Source organism: Leguminivora glycinivorella, chromosome 2 (genome assembly GCF_023078275.1).
Source record: "Leguminivora glycinivorella isolate SPB_JAAS2020 chromosome 2, LegGlyc_1.1, whole genome shotgun sequence".
NCBI lineage: Eukaryota > Metazoa > Arthropoda > Insecta > Lepidoptera > Tortricidae > Leguminivora > Leguminivora glycinivorella.
This window is the reverse complement of record NC_062972.1, coordinates 2,920,045-2,939,280: the sequence shown is the minus strand read 5'-3', so window position 1 is coordinate 2,939,280 and position 19,236 is coordinate 2,920,045. Positions and strand designations below refer to the sequence as shown.

Genomic DNA, 19,236 nt, shown 5'->3' with positions numbered 1-19,236 from the left:
ACATTGTGTAAAATCCGACCTTCAAAATCGTATCTCGCGACAGGAATCAACTTTCGTTTTAAACTATACACGTCCATGAGACATCCGAAATGAAGTATTTTAGTGTGAAGCAAATGTGTTGGGACAATCTACACAACTTTTAGGCAACAGCATAAGATATCAGTGAAAAAATGTAAAGAAAATGTTATTATAATACTTCTGTTCATATCTACTTACCTGTGTTTTATTTCTCCTTTTATAACTTTTTTATAAAACTATAATGCAAAAACTTTGCAGTAGTCAACTTAAATTATTTACATTTAACATGTTCAGTGCTGGCGTCACAAAGTTTGAGACCAAAATAATCCTCCTCCTATGTCGGTGACACAGCGAAGTTGACTTATGCCACTGGCATAGGAATGAGAATTTATTTGTTTCTACCAGCATAGTGTAGGCTTTTAGTAAAACACTGGGATGAACGTGAATTCATATTATTCATAAACACTCTGGGCAGGGAGATGCGATCTTGAGTTTGACTAGTGCAAAGGCAAAGTTGACAATCAAGCATGTATTTCAGCTAATTAAATACATAAAGCTAACCAACATGAAAGCAATAAAGATTTTATCCTAAATAGTAAGTATCTGCTTGAAATTCACTTTACTTGAACCTAAATTTTTCATGTCGGTCAGGGATAAATTCTTGACACCAAAATGTTCTAACAATTTTTTATTACCTACTACTAAAAGTCCTCAAATTGTATTTCATAATTTGTGTTGCTTTGATATAAATGATGCAGCTGAACATTTCTAAAATAAACCAGTCTAAGATTTCATAAGTAGGCACATATAGTTCTGTACTTATTTTTCAGCATAGTGTTGAGGGTGGGCTTGTGAATTTTGTGGCATGTCAGAGCGTTATCAGACTTTTCAGTAGCAGTATATATAGGCAAAATAATTTCTAGTTGTGTCATGCTAATTTGGAAACTTTACTTACTATTCTGGAAAGAAGAATTGTGTGTGAATCTATGTGAAATTAAAACAGTAATTTCATGGGTAATTTATCCTATAACACCTCAAAAAAAGGAAATTATAACTTGAATAAGCAGATAGTTATAATAAGAGTATAGTGGGAAACAATGACTATACAGGAAGGTAGATAAAATCCTGTATTGTTCATGAATAAAGTACTAATTATCATATACTGTGACACTAGGTAAGTTAAAAAAAAAGAAATATTATAGGTAGGACTTTATTTTTACACAGATTGACTGAGTTCCATGATAGCTTAATAATGTTTGTGTTGTGGGTTACTCAGACAATAATATAATTATGTAAACACTTGATAACATAGAAAACTTACATACACTCTGGAAAAAATGTGTCTGCCGGCCACATTTAAACTGTCAGTGCTGTTCTCTAACATGTGAATAAATGGATTGATCCCAATAGATGCCAGCCTCAAACATATTGCAGTGAAAATGTGGTCTTTAGAATAAGCATTCAATTTCCAACTTTACAACCACAATTTTCAATGGGTTGGGGTCTATTAGTGTGAGACTGTATAGTTATTTGGCCTTTACTCTCCCTACCTAAACAGGATATTAGTGTGAAATGACACATAAAGTAACAAAAATAATATATTTTATTAACAAAATTGAAATCCTGATGATAATAATTTGTAAAACTTTATTTTCTACAAGTTTCTTCCAGACTTCCAGTTAATTTCATAGTATAATTTGTTGATTTCTAGAACAGATTCACTTGTAGAACTTTCATCTTGTAGTCCATATCAAATGGTGTAAATCAACTCTGAAAAGAAAACAACATGTAACTTATTATTATATTTAGTACTTAATAATCCTTTTCAAACACAACAAAATTTAAGTAAAAGTACATAAATAAACTTAAATGTCTGCTACTACAAACAGTTTTGTCATTAATCTTATTGGAAATTTTGCCATAGGCTGTGTGCTGTGTATGACATTGAACTTACCTAGTACTGCACCAAAAGTATGCTAACTTGTTTCATAGCCAGTTCACGGAATAAAGGCTATGCATTTGGGTAAGAGGTCTGTAATAAGCTACCTATAATTATTATAATACTCATGAGAAAACTTGCCTGGTAATTGGTTCCTTCATTCCTTGTTACAAAGGCTAGGTAGGTTTAGGTTGGAAATAGCCACTTGAAAGTAGTAGAGATGCGTCCTTTTCATGCGTCATGAATATACAAATAAGTTGGTGCAACCGGCCCTTAATCTGGCTGTTAAATTATACATACAAATGATGATTTTGGATCATAAATATTGAATAAATTGATGAATTTGATTTATTTTGATGTTTTATAGTCAGTATTTTATTCGTGTTGGGGTGGTGAAAATTTTTGTGTTTCACTCGGTGGCAAAGTTTGTTTAACCTGATACCCTCGCAACGCTCAAGATTTCACTTTTTGAATTCAATATTGGAATCTTTCGCTTGCTCAGGTATCAATATTGGCACGTGCGGATAAACAACTACTTTGCCCTCTTGTAAAACAAATAACTATTATTGAGTCAATAAAGGTGCGTATTCTACTTACAATTTTAACATTCCTCATGACGAAGCCTGCGTTGCGGATACTCGGTTGTAAAATATTTAGTGTTATTTTTGTCCAATAAATGATTTAGTAAAACTTAAAAAAAAAAACTTTACTATGGTAGAAAACCAAAAGATAAATGTCATCTGATCCCCGTACTAGTGTAAACTGTATTACGGTGGGTCAGGATTCACCTTCCTTACGTATATAGATTCTAACTCCACCTCGATTTGTGTCACTAGTCATAACAGCTTCTACAAGTCTAGTCACTAGTGTACTAACCGTGTAAATGTAAAATGTAGAAACCGTGCAACCAGGGCCACACAATAATAGCCTGGCGGACGAATGCTGACGAATATAGCTTCTACTTAACTCCGCCTGGATGTGTCACTAGTTGTATCCCAGCTTGTAGTCTAGTCACTAGTGCACTGACCGTGCAAGTGTATCATCAGGGCCACGCAGTAGGCCTGGCGGACGGCGCGCCGCAGCAGCACGGCGGGCGCCTCGCCTGAACACAGTTCACAGCCGGCGGTGAATGTGGCTGACGAATACTAGCGTATACTTAACTCCGCCTGGATGTGTCACTAGTTGTATCCCGGAGCTTGCAGTCTAGTCACTAGTGAATATGGCTTCTAACTCGTTGTAAACTCAAAGTCTAGTGACTAGTGCACTGACCGTGCAAGTGTGTCATCAGGGCCACGCAGTAGGCCAGGCGGACGGCGCGCCGCAGTAGCGCGGCGGGGGGCGCCTCGCCCGGAGACAGTTCACAGCCGGCGGTGAATATGGCTTCTAGCTCAACTTGCCTGTTTCACTAGTTGTAACTCAGCATCTAGTCTAGTCACTAGTGCACTGACCGTGTAAATGTGTTGTCAGGGCCACGCAGTAGGCCAGGCGGACGGCGCGCTAAGTAGCGGACGGGCGCCTCGCCTGAACGAGTTCACAGCCGGCGGTGAATATGGCTTCTAACTCAGCTTGGACCTGTTTCACTAGTTGTAACTCAGCATCTAGTCTAGTCACTAGTGCACTGACCGTGTAAATGTGTGTCAGGGCCACGCAGTAGGCCAGGCGGACGGCGCGCCACAGTAGCGCGGCGGGGAATGCCCGACGACAGTTCACAGCCGGCGGTGAATATGGCTTCTAACTCAGCTTGGACCTGTTTCACTAGTTGTAACTCAGCATCTAGTCTAGTCACTAGTGCACTGACCGTGCAAGTGTGTCATCAGGGCCACGCAGTAGGCCAGGCGGACGGCGCGCCGCAGTAGCACGGCGGGCGCCTCGCCCGGACACAGTTCACAGCCGGCGGTGAATATGGCTTCTAACTCAGCTTGGACCTGTTTCACTAGTTGTAACTCAGCATCTAGTCCAGTCACTAGTGCACTGACCGTGTGCAAGTGTGTCATCAGGGCCACGCAGTAGGCCAGGCGGACGGCGCGCCGCAGTAGCACGGCGGGCGCCTCGCCCGGACACAGTTGGCAGCCGGCGGTGAATATGGCTTCTAACTCCGCTTCGATTTGACTACCCAGTTCTTTGGGGTATGAGTCTCTATTGGAGAAAAGTGAGAGGGTTACAAATCTTCAAGTAAGTTTTAAAGACATTCCAATAATGCAGGACTAGCACACGACGAGCGCGACAGTATTTCGCCTGCGAAATTTATACACTCCCAATCGTGAGATTGGGTCACTAATTAATTCAGTTACAAAAAAACGGGTAGTCTTTTCTTGCAGGTGAGATACTGTCGTGCCCAAGATGTGTTTGCTCTGCTGATGAAATGAAAAATATCTTTATTAAATAAGTAACATATGCTACATACAATCTTACGGGACGTATAGCAGGGGGAAATTAGCTAAAATTACGGCATAATTAATGGAAGGTTTTTTTAAATTGAAATATGTACGTTATAGACCGAAGTTATTTTTCATCAACCCTCCCCACTCCTCCCTCCTCTGCGTCACCCCTCTACCCTCCCTTAAAGTGCCGAAAATGCGGTTTTTCTCGATTTCTGACAAAACTGTTGAAGATACAGAAAAAGCGCGTAGGAACGAAGTAATCCTTAATAAATTTACTACAAATCATTCATTAACACTTTGGTTCTAGCACTTATAGTTTACGCGTCTGCTTTAGTGAATGAAATGAAAAGCGAAAAACCGCATTTAAGGGGGGAAGAGGGGTGACGCAGAGGGGGAGGGATAGGGTTGATGAATAACTTCGGCCTAACATATCCCTATCAAAAAAAATCTTCCATTAATTATGCCAACATTTTCATACATAACTTTCCAGAAGCAACGGACTAGTAAGTAGAAAAGACGCTAAGATATACAAAATTTATATTGTATATTATACACTGTAGTTAGTCAGAGTTTATTACTATGGATTGTCATTGTCACATGTTGTAGTGTGCCAAAAACGTCCAATATCATTTGACAATTGACATCGTTTTTTTGTACTATTAACTGTCATACGTATCTTTCCCAGCGTTGCTATAGTTACCTGTTATGTTTATTTCAGTCAACCACAGCGCATATAGCGTGCGCGGCCACCGCGCGCATCTCAGCGCGCAGGCGCGCGTACCTACTATGCGTACGCGTGAGTGGCGCGCGTGAGCCCGGCCGGCGCACGCACGTTATAGCACGATTAGCACGTCATGTCTTGTGTTCGCACTTATATGGACGGGTGTCAAATATATCAAGGACGATATAAGTAACCGTGTCTAGTCTTATGTATATTTTTAACCAACATATTACGGACCAAATTGTCAGAAATAAACGATTTCGAAATCAAAATCGTTTGAAATAAATTATTGTAATGTGTGTGTTCCTATGTAGATTTCTGAGGTTGTGCAATAAAGTGAATTTGTTTGAAGATTTAAGTATGACAGTTCAGATCCCCCAATTCGCTTTTAGACACCATTTAAATTGATGGAACAGGTTATTAAAATATTGTTATTACAGAATGTTACATATCTATATAATAGAATGTCTTAGTGGTAGGCACCACACAAACAGTCGAAAATCATTTGACATTGACAGTTTCTCCATACAATGAATTGCAACATTGATAGATTAGATTTAGATTTCTTTATTTCATGATAAAAATTACACTATAAATTTGCTACATGTCAAAATTATGTTTATCTTCTCATCATGATCGTCAAAAATTACATAATAGATTCCAAATAAAAATAATTGTGTCTCCCAATAAGGATCGTCATTTACAAAGAAAGATAATATACATGCCAAGCTAAATAAAATTAACAAATTAAGTTACAATATCATGAAATTATCACGAAGCAAGAAAATAACAGATTATTTATCATTTATCTTTCTCCGCGTTACTATAGTCACCTGTTATGTTTGTGGAGCTCAGCCACAGCGCACATAGCGTGTGTGGCCGCGCGCAGCTCAGCGCGCAGGCGCGCGTATTGCGCGTGCGCGTGCGTGGCGCGCGTGAGCACGGCGACCAACGCGCGCACGCCGCAACACGCGCGGAGCACGTCACGCGCGTTGTGGTCCCATTCGTATGGGCGGGTTTGAGTTATGTCCTGAAAAAATATATTTCAGATGCTTATAAAATGCTCTTTCATTTCATATGTAAGTAACACAATATAGTTTTAATAACTTTGATTTTTAATTTTCAATTTTCCCCCTAAAAGTGGTCCCTATGATTAAATTTCATTAAATTAAATTACATGTCCGTCTTTGGGTCACAGGTTTACATATGTGTGCCAATTTTCAAGTAAATCGGTCCCGTACTTTCGGAGAAATCGGCTGTGACAGAGGGACGGACAGACATAAGAGTGATCCTATAAGGGTTCCGTTTTTCCTCTTTGAGATACGGAACCCTAAAAATTAAGAATGTCATAAAGAGATCTTAAAGCCTCGGCCAAACATAGGGCGTTTTGATAGCGTAGCGTTAGCGAGGCGGAATGCGCCGCCGAACCGCTTTGAATACGCGCGCAATCTGTTCGTCCGGCGCCCTATTTCGTGGCCGGACCGATATCACTCCTCAAATAACACGATAATCAGTCTTCTGTAAGAGAGCAAGCTGTGCCGCCATAGGCCTTAAGAGGAGAAGCCTTCAACAAAGCAAAGAGGATCGAGTATTAAAGAGAGTTACTGTCAAAGTAAAATGTGTAATCACAGTGCATAGACTGCCATCTCTCGACACAGGCTTAACACTTTTGAACCTCAGTTTTGACAATTTGGCCCATATTCTGAGCTTGATATGTTTTAAAATGTCAAATATTAATATTAGCGCCATCTAGCCGAGCGTACCCCAAAGGTGTATCGCCATCTAGCTCACCGTACCTTTTTCTGTATGGTTTTGGGGTACGTTTTTTTCTTAGACTTTATCTGTCTATACGAAGTTATATAGGTCTTTGAACAAAGCTATTAAGTCTAGGCGTGTAAGCATGGTCGCGCGATAAATGATAAAACAAAACAAATTTAAAAAAGTTATGGCTTTCGGACGCATCTTAATCTAAAAGATGTTTGCGGTTAGGTAGGTTGTGTATGTATGTAGGGTAGTCATAAAACTGTATTATATGTATAACGTATTTATTTATATGATATAACGTCTATATTGCTATAGTTTGTAGGTTACACTGAGAGAAATTTGCATTGTGAATTTAACAAGTTCGACTTGTTGCGGTTTATCCGTTTGAATCAGCCAAACGTATGTTTAAAACAATATGTGTCAGGTTGTTTTTATAAAATCGACTTGTTGATTCAAATATATTGCCGATTCAAATGACAAGTAGCTTGTTGTTTGAACCAAAGAGCACTTAGGCGCTATTTTAACCAAAAAACTTGTTGAACGAACATGAAAACTGGTTGTATTTTCTCTCAGTGTAGGTAAATAGGTATAGGTTTAGCTTAGGAAAGTCTACCGTCTCCAATTCTCCTTTAACTGCTCTAAGGTTAACTGTGTTCTTTTTATTTCCTGTTATTATGTGTTCTTATTTTTGTACAATAAAGTGTACAAGTATTACTACTACTACTAAAACATCAGCAATATTTGTAAGTGCGATAGGGACGGCCTGATGTTTATCATTTATCGAGCGACAGTGCTTGCCTGCCTGTTCTCTTACGGCACCTTCTGACGGCACCATAACACTCTCTCTATATATATGATCTCCGACAAAAACTGTACACTCACAGTCCGCTGCAGCAGAGCAATCCTAGCCACTAACGCACGTAGAGGAAATGCCTTCAACAAGGCTATTAGGTCCTGCTCTCTTAAGGCGCCTTCGCTGACGGCTCCGGAGTCTCCGTGGCGGTCGACTTCTTCCCACATTTCTTCGTTTTCTACTGGAAATGGTAGTATTAAATATTTAGATGGATTAAGGACGGCACAAACATACAAAAATGCAAAAATGTAATCGTTTTTACAACATTTTTTTAAATCCCCGGCGCAAAAACGACGGGTTGTTGGTTTGACGTGTCTGTCTGCTTGTCTGTCCGTCTGTCTGTTTGTCTATCTGTGTGTGTGTCTGTCTGTGACATCGTAGCTCCCGAACGGATGAACCGATTTAGTTTGTTTGTCTGAAAGCTGAGTTAGTCGGGAGTGTTCTTAGCCATGTTTCATAAAACGACGACAACAACGTACAAGGGGAAATCTGCTATTTTTTTTGTAGCAGATAGCACCTTGTACGTTGGTGGGTAAGGTGCAATTTTCTGAAAAAATAATTGCAGGTTGCCCCTTATACGTTGTTGTCGTCGAAAAATCGGTCTAGTATGTCGCAGTCGGGGGTTTTTTCAAAATTTTAATTCTGTGGTTAGGTTATTTGGCAACAACTAGGCTATTTTCCACTTTTGAACAGGTGTTCTTATCGGTAATCTTCCAAAGAACCTTTAGGTGGATGATGTATCAAGTCTCAGACGAAGGATACTATAGACTTGACGTAAGCGTACACCCGTAAGGGACAGATATAGAATAATGGAGCAAATTTAAGAAGTACTTTAAAAATGGCTGACAGTTTACCATAAACAACCTACGTAATTTCGGCGGATAATAAGTTTGACAAGTCACGTACTTATTGTTTGCCACAAACTCGTTTGTGGCAGCGGCGGAAAAGTGAAACTATGACAAACATTTTGCTCTCTGTCACTCTTAATATAATTTGTATGTGACCATCTCGTTCGGTAGTGGTATTATTATTTGGCTGTCTAGTCTATAGTATCCTTTGTTTAAGTATCAAGTGTTAATTAACACGATAGAAAAGTTAAATTTTGAAAACTCCCAGACATAGTGGACCTATTTCCATCAAACATGTCTAAGAACACTCCCGACTAATTCAGCTTTCAAACAAACAAAAAAACTAAATTTATATCGGTTCATCCGTTCGAAAGCTACGATGCCACAGACAGACATACACGTCAAACTTATAACCTGTCGTTTTTGCGTCGGGGGTTAAAATATAAGACCCAACGAAAATAAACTTAAAAGTTAATCGATGGCACCACAAATAAGTACCTATTTTTAGAAGAATTACTTATAAATAAATAAAATAAATATTATGGGACATTCTTACACAGATTGACTGAGTCCCACGGTAAGCTCAAGAAGGCTTGTGTTGCAGGTACTCAGACAACAATATATATAATAAACAAATAATCAAATACTTATATACATAGAAAACATCCATGACTCAGGAACAAATATCTGTGCTCATCACACAAATAAATGCCCTTACCGGGATTCGAACCCGGGACCGCGGCTCAGCAGGCAGGGTCACTACGCGCTGGGCCAGACCGGTCGGATATTTGTTTATAATACTAAAGTTAAAACAGTATCTTACCTTCAGTACACTCCTTGGCCGTCTCTAGCACGGGTGCGGACAACATGAGGTCTAATATCGCCAGGGCCCGCGCCGCGGCGCTAGTATCGCACACGGGGAGTCTAATCCGGCCTCTTGTTAAATATAGTTTACAATAAAACAGTATCTTACCTTCAGTACACTCCTTGGCCGTCTCTAGCACGGGTGCGGACAACATGAGATCTAATATCGCCAGGGCCCGCGCCGCGTCGCTAGTATCGCACATGGGTAGTCTAATCAGAGGCGCCGCCCATCGCACTGAGTGTGTTTGTCTGAAATGATCATTATTATACGGACATCATAAACATACTGTTTTTGTCAAAACTTGGAAGTTTCGACACATACTGCAACTATTCGACATATCAATTTCAGTCAGAAAATATTCGAGTGATTATTTCAGTTGTCAAATTCAAAATGTCAGAGCTCAACGAGGTTGCGGAAAGTTAGGCCCGGTGACGCGCGTCTAACATTCCTGAAATTGCATGCGTCTCTACGTTACGTATACCTACTACTTACCATCAGGCGGACCGAATGCTTGTTTGTCGATGAAGTAGTTGCCTAACGCCTTACCAGAAATATATGACAATGCGCCATGTTTCTGAATTTGATTAGAACTACTTTCTTTAGCAATCACTGAATTGTCACCGCATACACAGAATAATAGCGCTCTTTTGAGAATAGACATAATATATATCTGGTCAGACTTTTGGCACTGGGTCCAACCGCGAGCTAGTAACCTATCGTCTACAAAAACGAACAAAAGATAGACACTCCCGTGCAGATAAAAGAGACGCGGCGATATTGATAGTTCACCGCTGGGCGAGTAACTATAAACATCGCCGTGTCTCTTTTATTTGCACGGGAGTGATTATATTTTGTTTATTTTTATAGCCGATAGCTCATAGTTTACTAGCTCGCGGTGGAACCAGTGCCTTAATATCACTCTTGGACATCAAGGCTCCGCACGACGCACGCGCTCAGCGTTTAAAAAAATTTGTGGAGTACATGCTGAACCTTCAGAGAAAAACCTAACAAAAAAATCACAATACCTGTATAGCTGATGAAGTAAAAACAAGAGTTGCCTAACATCACTCTTCGCCATCAAAGCTCCGCAAAGCGCCCGCGCCCAGCGTTTCAAGGAATCCGTGAAGTATTCCATTTTCAAACAGGTGATGGAACTGCTGGCGCGGAGTTCTTGCAGCACTAGTGTTAGGGCTTCTCTGATGTCGCTGACGTTGCTTCGAACGGTTTCTGAGATGAATTCTTCTATCTGGAAATTTATTTTGTAAATTAAGTACTTAGTCTGTGAAATAAAATACATACTTACTTAGACTTATATTGACCGGGATATAGACCGTGATTACCTTTTTGATTTTTGTCGAGCTCCCGATATTTCGACGCAGTTGCATGCATCATGATCACGGAGTTCATCATGATCATGAGTTTTCCGTGATCATGATGCATGCAACTGCGTCGAAATATCGGGAGCTCGACAAAAATCAAAAAGGTAATCACGGTCTACTCTATATCCCGGTCAATATAAGTCTAATGAAAATAACCGTGAATCATTCAAAACTCATACTTAGTTATTCCTGACCGCAAAGAGGATCGAGTATTCTAGAGAGTTACTGTCAAAGTAAATTGTGTAATCACAGTGCATAGACTGCCATCTCTTGACACAGGCTTGAAACTTTTGAACCTCAGTTTTGACAATTTGGCCCATATTCTTAGCTTGATATGTTTTAATATGTCAAATATTAATATTAGCGCCATCTAGCTGAGTGTACCCCAAAGGTGTAATGCCATCTAGGCCACCGTACAGTCAGCCAAAATAGTGGTTTACCACTTTTCGTCCTTATGTGTTTAACATAGAGTCGAAAAGTGGTAAACCACTTTCTTGGCTGACCGTACCTTTTCCTGTATGGTACTGAGGTACGTTTTCTTCTTAGACTTTATCTGTCTATGCGGAGTTATATATGTCTTTGCTGACCGTAATAAGATAAATAAACGCCTACATATTTTATAAATGAGAAAGTAACTGTCTTTTGAACTTACAATTGGATAAGAATAAGATATAATTTGGTATGGTATGTAGATAAATTTGATTCCCCAGTCCCAGGGACATAAGAGTTTCTACAACGAAAATCAACACTTTACGCAGGCCAAGTAGCGAACTTGCTAGTTGGCTATAGACCGTTTAGTTCAGGCGTATAAGCATGGTCCCGCGATAAATGATAAAACATCAGGACGTCCCAATCGCACTTACAAATAGTGCGATAGGGACGTCCTGATGTTGCCTTGCTTGATGATGCTTGCCTGCCAGGAACACATCAATTTATCAAAGGTCAGATTTGACAAATCTGCGCGTCAACGTGAATGATACCATGTATTCATGAGAAAGGGTGTCATCAACCAAATCCTTTGGAGGAATCACATTTCAGGCTATACAACTGTCCAAACTGTACCTTGTAACATAACATAACTTTTTTTTTTAATATTGGGGACACCTTACATAGATCGACTTAGCCCCAAACTAAGCAAAGCTTGTACTATGGGTGCTAAGCGACGATATACATAATTAAATAGATAAATACATACTTATATACATAGAAAACACCCATAACTCAGGAATAAATATATGTTCTCACACAAATAAATGCCCTTACCGGGATTTGAACCCAGGACAGCAGCTTAGCAGACAGGGTCACTACCGAATGAGCCAGACCGGTCGTCAAAACTGCCAGAAGGTATACATAGCCAACAAGAAAATGAACTTATTCCTAAGATTATCAGACAATTTCTATATATTGGTTGATTGATCCTGTATTTTAGCCTAAACTACGAACCTGATAGGAAGCCAACAGTGCCTGATGTTGATATGTGCAATACGATTCGTTCACGTCTCTCAGCAGGCCTTCTAAGCGAAGCTGAGCGGCAGGCAGCTTCTCTTTTAGCAATGTAGCATGTTCATACGTTCCTGTATTAAAAGTAGACAAATTGATTGAATAATAATTCTATAATTCAGGCCCGTAACATTTTATGAAGAAAGGAGTTCAGTCTATATACATACATACATAGATACAATCACGCCTGTATCCGATACTGACCAGGGGTTCACAAAGCACATAAACTAATAAAATCCTTCAGACCACTCTTGGTCGAAACTTCGAAGGATGATTCATCTATACGACTTGGAGCCAGTAAACTTGATGTCCGTCATGCTACTCATTTCTTATGTCCACACTGACCGAGCAGTCTCGCGAGACAATCCCTCGCGCGCACAACGTCCGTGCTCATGTGGCCTTGTTTTATATTATTTTGTCGACAAATTTGTTCGGCAAAATCAGCCCTTCAGTCAGTTTTTGAATTAAAACATTTGGTCAGTGTGGACCCGGCTATTTAGGATGAATTATACTTTGTATTAGTACCTGTGTAAGTAACGCTATTTTCACACTTGCCACACTTCTCCGTGGCACAAACCGTCTTCTTCTCCACTTTCCACAAAGCTGTTCGGCTTCTCTCCTCCTCCTGGTAGCCTTTGGAGACCTTCTCATTTTCTTGTTCTAATGCTATTGCTGAACATCTGCAAAATACGTTTTAGGTTATTATTTTTAACCCGCGACTCAAAAACGACGGGGTGTTATAAGTTTGACGTGTCTGTCTGTCTGATTGTGTGTGTCTGTCTGTGGCAGTACCTCCTGAACGGATGAACCGATTTAGATTTAGTTTTTTTTTGTTTGAAAGCTGAATTAGTCGGGAGTGTTCTTAGCCATGTTTCATGAAAATCGGTCCTCTATGTCGCGGTCGGGGGTCTTTTCAAAATTTTTATTTTGTGGTTCTAGATTATTCTTTAGCATTTTGTGAGACAAATATGTAGGATGACAAGTAAAATCAACAATAATAGAGGATGTTTAGAAGCCAACAAGAGGGAAATACAGGTGAGGTAGTATACAACGATTTTTATTGGTTTACATTAACTTTAAAGAAAGGTTCTTTGGGTTAGGTCAATTACAATTAATTTATGAATGAAAATGATGTAAAAAAAATATTCAAATTGAACTTAAAGTGATATATTTACCGGGTGGTTCCTAATAATTAATCTAATGAGGTGTGAAATTTAACAGAAAACAATGAACATGGTGTATGTATAGTCTACACTTGAATACCTTGTTGTTGCAGAGTTTTGTCTTATTTTAAGAATATATTGGTAATAGGATAATGTACAAAGGGAAAGGGTTTATGTATCATTGCTAGGGTTTCTGCTCGAGAGTCTCGAACTCGAGACTTCTCGAGAATTTCGACTTCATTCGAGACGAGAAAAAAATGACAGGTACTCGAGACGTCTCGAGGCCCGAATGTAAAGTACGACCTGAAGTGAAATGCAACTTTTTACCTTCTGCCCGGTCTCACCGCGAGGCGGTGGGGACGGTATCGAACGGCGGCCATAAATTATAACGAGATAAAGCGATCTAACCTCTCATTCCAACGTAAGCTGGCAGCGACTTTGGCTAGTTTTAACAGCCTCGTGTTATTTAAAAGCAATTCGTCATTACGAAAAAGTCAGCGCGTTTATGTATCTTGGGTCATTGATAACCTGCGAAGAGTGCTATGGCTAACTTCGACAAGATTTGGAAGAACCGAGGAATCCGACGTCAAAATAAAGTGCGATTATTTCGATCTCTTGTCTTCTCGATAATCTCGATATTTATGTATGGTGTCGAAACTTGGACCCTAAAAAGTTTTGATGAGGCTAAGATTGACGCTATTGAGATGTGGTGCTGGCGAAGACTGCTACGAGTATAACTTGAAAAGCTAGAAGAACTAACAACTCTATTTTGCAAGAACTGAATATCACCACACGGCTCTCCAAAATATGCCAAGAGCGACCCTCAGATTTTTCGGACACATTATGAGAGCACCAATGCATAATATGGCGAATTAATGGTAAACATTCTTGGGTTGGGGCTCGTAAGAGATGGTCTGACTGTGTGAAGAAATCGAGTGGCGACAGTGTATACTGTGCAGTCCACATGGCTTATGACCGTGAATGGAGACACGCTACTTGTGGTCACGATCCTCGGCAATGAGGAAACGAGGAAGAAGAAGAAGTTATTTTAAACGTTTAATTTCAATGACATTATGATTTAATACATGACATTTTAATTTACTTAACCCGTGCACAGGCGGGGAAGTTAAAGGACTAGGAATTTTTCAAGACTATAATTGTAGTTTTCTTGTTAAAATTTGATTTATGTTTATTTCAAAGAAGATTTTTATTGCTATTACGCATTTTTTATAATAGTGTAGTGCAATAAAAATTACTAATCATATTGTTGTTTATTATTTTATCAAAATTTTACCATTTATAAAAAAAGACTCGAGACTCGAGAAGACTCGAGACTTTGGGCTCGAGATTTCTCGAAACTCGAGACTTCTAATAGGTCGAGAAATCAGAAACCCTAATCATTGCACACAAATACTTGCAGTTTATTGCATGTTTGCAATATAACTCTTTTATGATTTATATGTTTTTAACATAATTGGTTTCTAAGGCACATGTATTACTAGTGGGAGTACTCTTATCAAATACATATAATAATGTGGCATATTGCATCATGCATATTTCAAAACAAACCTTATTGGTTTAACAATACTGTGTAAATTAATTTGAGATTTTTGTTTATAATTACCTAAATGAATGATGAGATTTGGTAGCATCATAAGATGCTATAAATATAATTATTATTTAAATAACCATCAAGTACCTGTATGTCGACAACAAGTCCACCAAAGGATGTTCTGGCCTCAAAGCCTTCCCACCTTCCGCCAATGCTTCCTCTCTTTCACTCATTTCCCGCACCTCTGCCATCTCTCTCCCACCAAACATATGCATCGCCATTTCTAAAGGCATACATTGTAGTTTTTCTAGTCTTACTTCATTTGTCATTTGAAGTTCCTGAGGTGTTTCCGAAATCATTGATTCTTCAAATATGGGAGCTGATGGTGTTACAATTTCTGTTACCGTAGATATATTTTCATTACTTTCTTCAACTGGTTGTGTATTGTCAGTGCTTTCACTTATATAAGCTAATGCTAACTCATTTAATTTAGATTCCAGCTCTTCTATTGGTAAATCAGATACTTTAACATCTTTAAGAGTGATTATATCTAGACTATGGCACACATCTTTATAGGCACTTTGTGTTGGATCTAAATTTTGACTTTGTGATATTTTATTTTCTATATTCGCTTCATGCTGTATTTTTGCGGTTTCCGGAATGGAGGTTTGTTCTGCTTCTAATAAAGTTTCTTCTTGAGCAGATTCATTAACACTTAATGCAGTCTTTTCATGGGTAGATGTACTAGAGAAATCTCTAGGTAAATCTGTGTCTTCAAGCCTATCTTGTTCAGTAACTGCTTGAGCAGAAGGGATACTCTCTTCAATAATAGGCAAATTACTCGTAGAAGCTTCGGCTTCGGGTATCTCAGTACTTGTAATGCGTTTCTCTTTGTGTTTCTTCTTCTGTAAACGCAAGTTCATGTTAAGTTACAGAAATAAACAACTACGCATATCACTTTTACAGCAAGAAGGGCAACAAAATATGATAAAGCTTAAAACTTACCGCACGAGGCTTCTCCTTCATCATGGTCGCCATTTTTTATATTGTATTGAAATTCCTTTGGATCCTATTACAAAAACACTTCTTTGTTTCTACAGCACATTACTTAAATATTTACAAATAACACAACAACACCCTGTGAAACGGAAGAGCCAGCTGAGATCTGTCAGTGCTGTCAGTGCTGTCACTGACTAAACGTCAAATAATGACGTTTCGAAAATTGTTGCCAGCATGAAATTATTGTTATACTATGGCACTGTAGCATATTATTATTTCCGTCGTGACGAATGAAGAATCTTGAGCGTCGTGAGGAATTTAAACGTTATCACCCAAGTAGGAAATAATGTTACTACTATAATTATGGCCTTTGTTAGAACATACAACCACTAGAATAGGTATTGCACTAATGCTGCATATTGAAGGGCCAATTTTATTGGTCTTTTGAGCGTCGTCGCCGAATATGGAATATGACGTCGCTGGGCAGTTCCAATTCTAAGTTCCAACACTGTTCACTGTTGACTAGACCGACTGTTGACTAGAAACGCTGGTAATATGGACTAGGGTAGTAATAATTTATAATACTCCAAAAACTCATAGCAAAACTCTTTAATATAAAAATTAAATAAGCAACACTGAATGAGTAATGAAGGTTTAATGAAAAAAGTATACACTCATTCTTGAGGATTTCTGTCTAGGAATAGTTTTATAACTTGGTCAACCCAGAACAGCCCATAAAATCTGAAAAAAAAAAATCCTTTTCTATCACCAATCATTTGGTCAATTAGGCAGTTCGTATCTCCATCAAACCAGCTTTTAAAAAAGCTAAAAACCATCCCGTATGATTTTTAAACATTTTACGGCGGCGGTTGTCCCGATAAATGATCTTGGTACTGTATGTTCTCGTCTTCATACTGCGCGTGGTTCTGCTGAGTTACAATAAACACGGGAGACTTCATTTTCCTCGGGACAGGAGATGGTGAAGAAGAGTAACTCCTGGACTGTGAAGGCCCGCTCTGCATTTTCGCACGGAACATAATATTATCTATTTCATGCATAGCCACGTCTCTCTGGTGCTCATCTAGTTTCCTCAGCTTTTTAGCTAGCAACTGAGCGTATAGATCGTATTCATCCATGTCTCTTTTCTCGGTAGAAGCTTTCTTTAAGTACGTAACGGCTTGGTCCATTTGCTTTTTAGCATAGAACACGTCTGTGTCGAAGCCTGTTTTGTCTGTCGGGTTGGGGGGAGCTGACTGCCTTGTCTGCCTGGTGCTGGGAGCTCGTTCCATCGTGTTATGGTTACGAGGGGCGGTAGGGTCTGGTATTGCCGGAGGGTTCGTGTATGCCGTATTTACGAAGAACTGAAAAGTAAAATGGAATATAATTTGCCTAGTTCAGTTAGGGCACTGCACAGTTTTGAAGCCAAAGTCTGTGTGGATTCCTAATTCAGACATTCATTTGACTTAAAATGTAAGTATTCTAATTTTAGAGCCGTTAAAATTGTCCGAACCAACTTCCTACTATCAATTACAAATAAAGATGTTGTAATGTTTAAAATTATCTCAATAAATAAATCATGTCAATAACTTTAAACTTTGATACTCAAGACCGGCCGCTTTTTTCCGTAAACGGATGAATCAGATGGCGCAATAGTACACAGTGCAAGCACCTAATACACGTCGGTCTCAAAGTTCACCTAACATCACAACATGATATCCGAGCATGAGATATGAAGGAGGAACCGGACGTATCGGACCGGTTGATAAGCGCCTAAAACCTTCGAATAATATTAAGTAGCCACGAGGAAGATAAAAGATCGAATAAGGAATATTTTCCTGGTATGGGTCGAACTTTTAATTAGGACATTGAGGAACACTTCGGGACTGGTAAAATTATATTAATTTTGGACGCGATAGTTTGGAATTTGGCCTAGCTTGAGTTGTGGATCAACAAATCATCATTATCACTATCATTAGTGGCGGATTTTCCCTTAGGCTTAGATCCACAAGACCAGAGCCTAAAGGCTCAGGCAACCTTCCAAGTACCAAGCTTATAGGTCATCAAACTAATAAATAGCCTGGCCTATCAATTTAGCCTGTAGGTTCATACCTAACCTTTCAAACGAAATGGACAATTGCGTAAGTAATGTCTGTAACTTTGTACCGTATTCAATGATTCATGAGTTCAGTAGTAAACTCATCTGCATTCAGAAACTTCGTCAAATGTTTGCCCAACATTCCAACTCTTGCGAGAGACTTGTGTCCAATACGACCAAATTAACCAATGACACACATATTTGGCCAACACACTGCCAAGATTTGAGAATACCTAATTGTATCGGTTTGGGTACAGATACAAAACAAATATTATTTCTAAATGTAATAATAATATGCCTTAAAGGATTTTAATAAAAATATATCTCTAATTTCTCACCTCGTGTTCCATCTGAGTACTATCACATTCGTATTTCCCGCCAAGAAAACTTTCCATCATAGGATACGCAAACCATGTCGTATGGTATGAGTCTTGGGACTTCTTTTTTTTGTTCCAATGCATTCTGAAAGATGTCATCAGCGATTCTTTCTTCCTCTTGAGGTCAGTGACCGAACAATTTATGCTCAAAGATGTCTGTATTCGAAGCCAAGCATCGGAAACTTCGCTTCTGTTTCTATGATGTGGGTGTTTTGGGTCCCAAAGATGTTGTTCTCTTCGGTAAAGGTCCAAAAATTCCAAAACTACTTCGTTTGACCACGACATGCTGTCAAATGTCACAAAAAAATAACTATGAAATACGTCCACGCTAGCCCTCGCAAAGAGAACGACTGGGGCGGCAGCCAATCACACGTACTCGCTTATCCAATGTTTGTTTATGTTGGCCTCGTTCCACAAATTATGCGATCGATGTTCGTCATTGGCAGGTGACGTTTGGCGGCCAACCAAAATATTTGTAGCCAGCCAGACTGAGACGAAACTTTTTGGACAGGTATTTTGCTAATATTTTGATAATGATCGCAGTTGCTTACATTGTTTGGATTGTGCTGATATTAGAATAATTTAATAAAAGGTATTGCTGAATACAAAGCTAGTCAAAACAAAGAAGACGAGTAGGTATCAAGTACTTAGTTTTTGTTCATTTTGTTGTGCAACGGAACTTCGTAATGCATTTTGTATTTTTTAGTTTAGGTAACGTAACGGTGAAGTCTGCACCATCGTCTCAATAATATTGGACCAATAATTTAGTTCATTTCACGACT

At 39.1% G+C, this 19,236-nt stretch overlaps 2 protein-coding genes across 2 annotated transcripts in view; both read right to left on the bottom strand.

The window, feature by feature from the left end:
• Positions 1-16,135, bottom strand: part of LOC125234857 — a 60,988-nt gene extending 44,853 nt beyond the window's left edge. The window contains exons 1-9 of the mRNA XM_048141277.1: positions 15,989-16,135; positions 15,131-15,888; positions 12,794-12,948; positions 12,212-12,342; positions 10,415-10,635; positions 9,498-9,637; positions 7,706-7,857; positions 5,893-6,089; positions 3,756-4,093 (exon numbers count right to left, since the gene is read on the bottom strand). Coding sequence (XP_047997234.1) covers positions 3,756-4,093; positions 5,893-6,089; positions 7,706-7,857; positions 9,498-9,637; positions 10,415-10,635; positions 12,212-12,342; positions 12,794-12,948; positions 15,131-15,888; positions 15,989-16,021 — 2,125 coding nt within the window. The 5' untranslated portion in view covers positions 16,022-16,135. The remainder of the gene's footprint in view (positions 1-3,755; positions 4,094-5,892; positions 6,090-7,705; positions 7,858-9,497; positions 9,638-10,414; positions 10,636-12,211; positions 12,343-12,793; positions 12,949-15,130; positions 15,889-15,988) is intronic.
• Positions 16,136-16,568: 433 nt separating this feature from the next.
• On the bottom strand, positions 16,569-19,226 carry LOC125234568. The gene is made up of 2 exons (XM_048140862.1): positions 18,416-19,226; positions 16,569-17,343 (listed from the first exon to the last, which is right to left on the bottom strand). Exons 1-2 carry the CDS (start codon positions 18,737-18,739, stop codon positions 16,840-16,842), a joined length of 828 nt encoding a protein of 275 aa, XP_047996819.1. The 5' UTR covers positions 18,740-19,226; the 3' UTR covers positions 16,569-16,839.
• Positions 19,227-19,236: the final 10 nt, after the last annotated feature.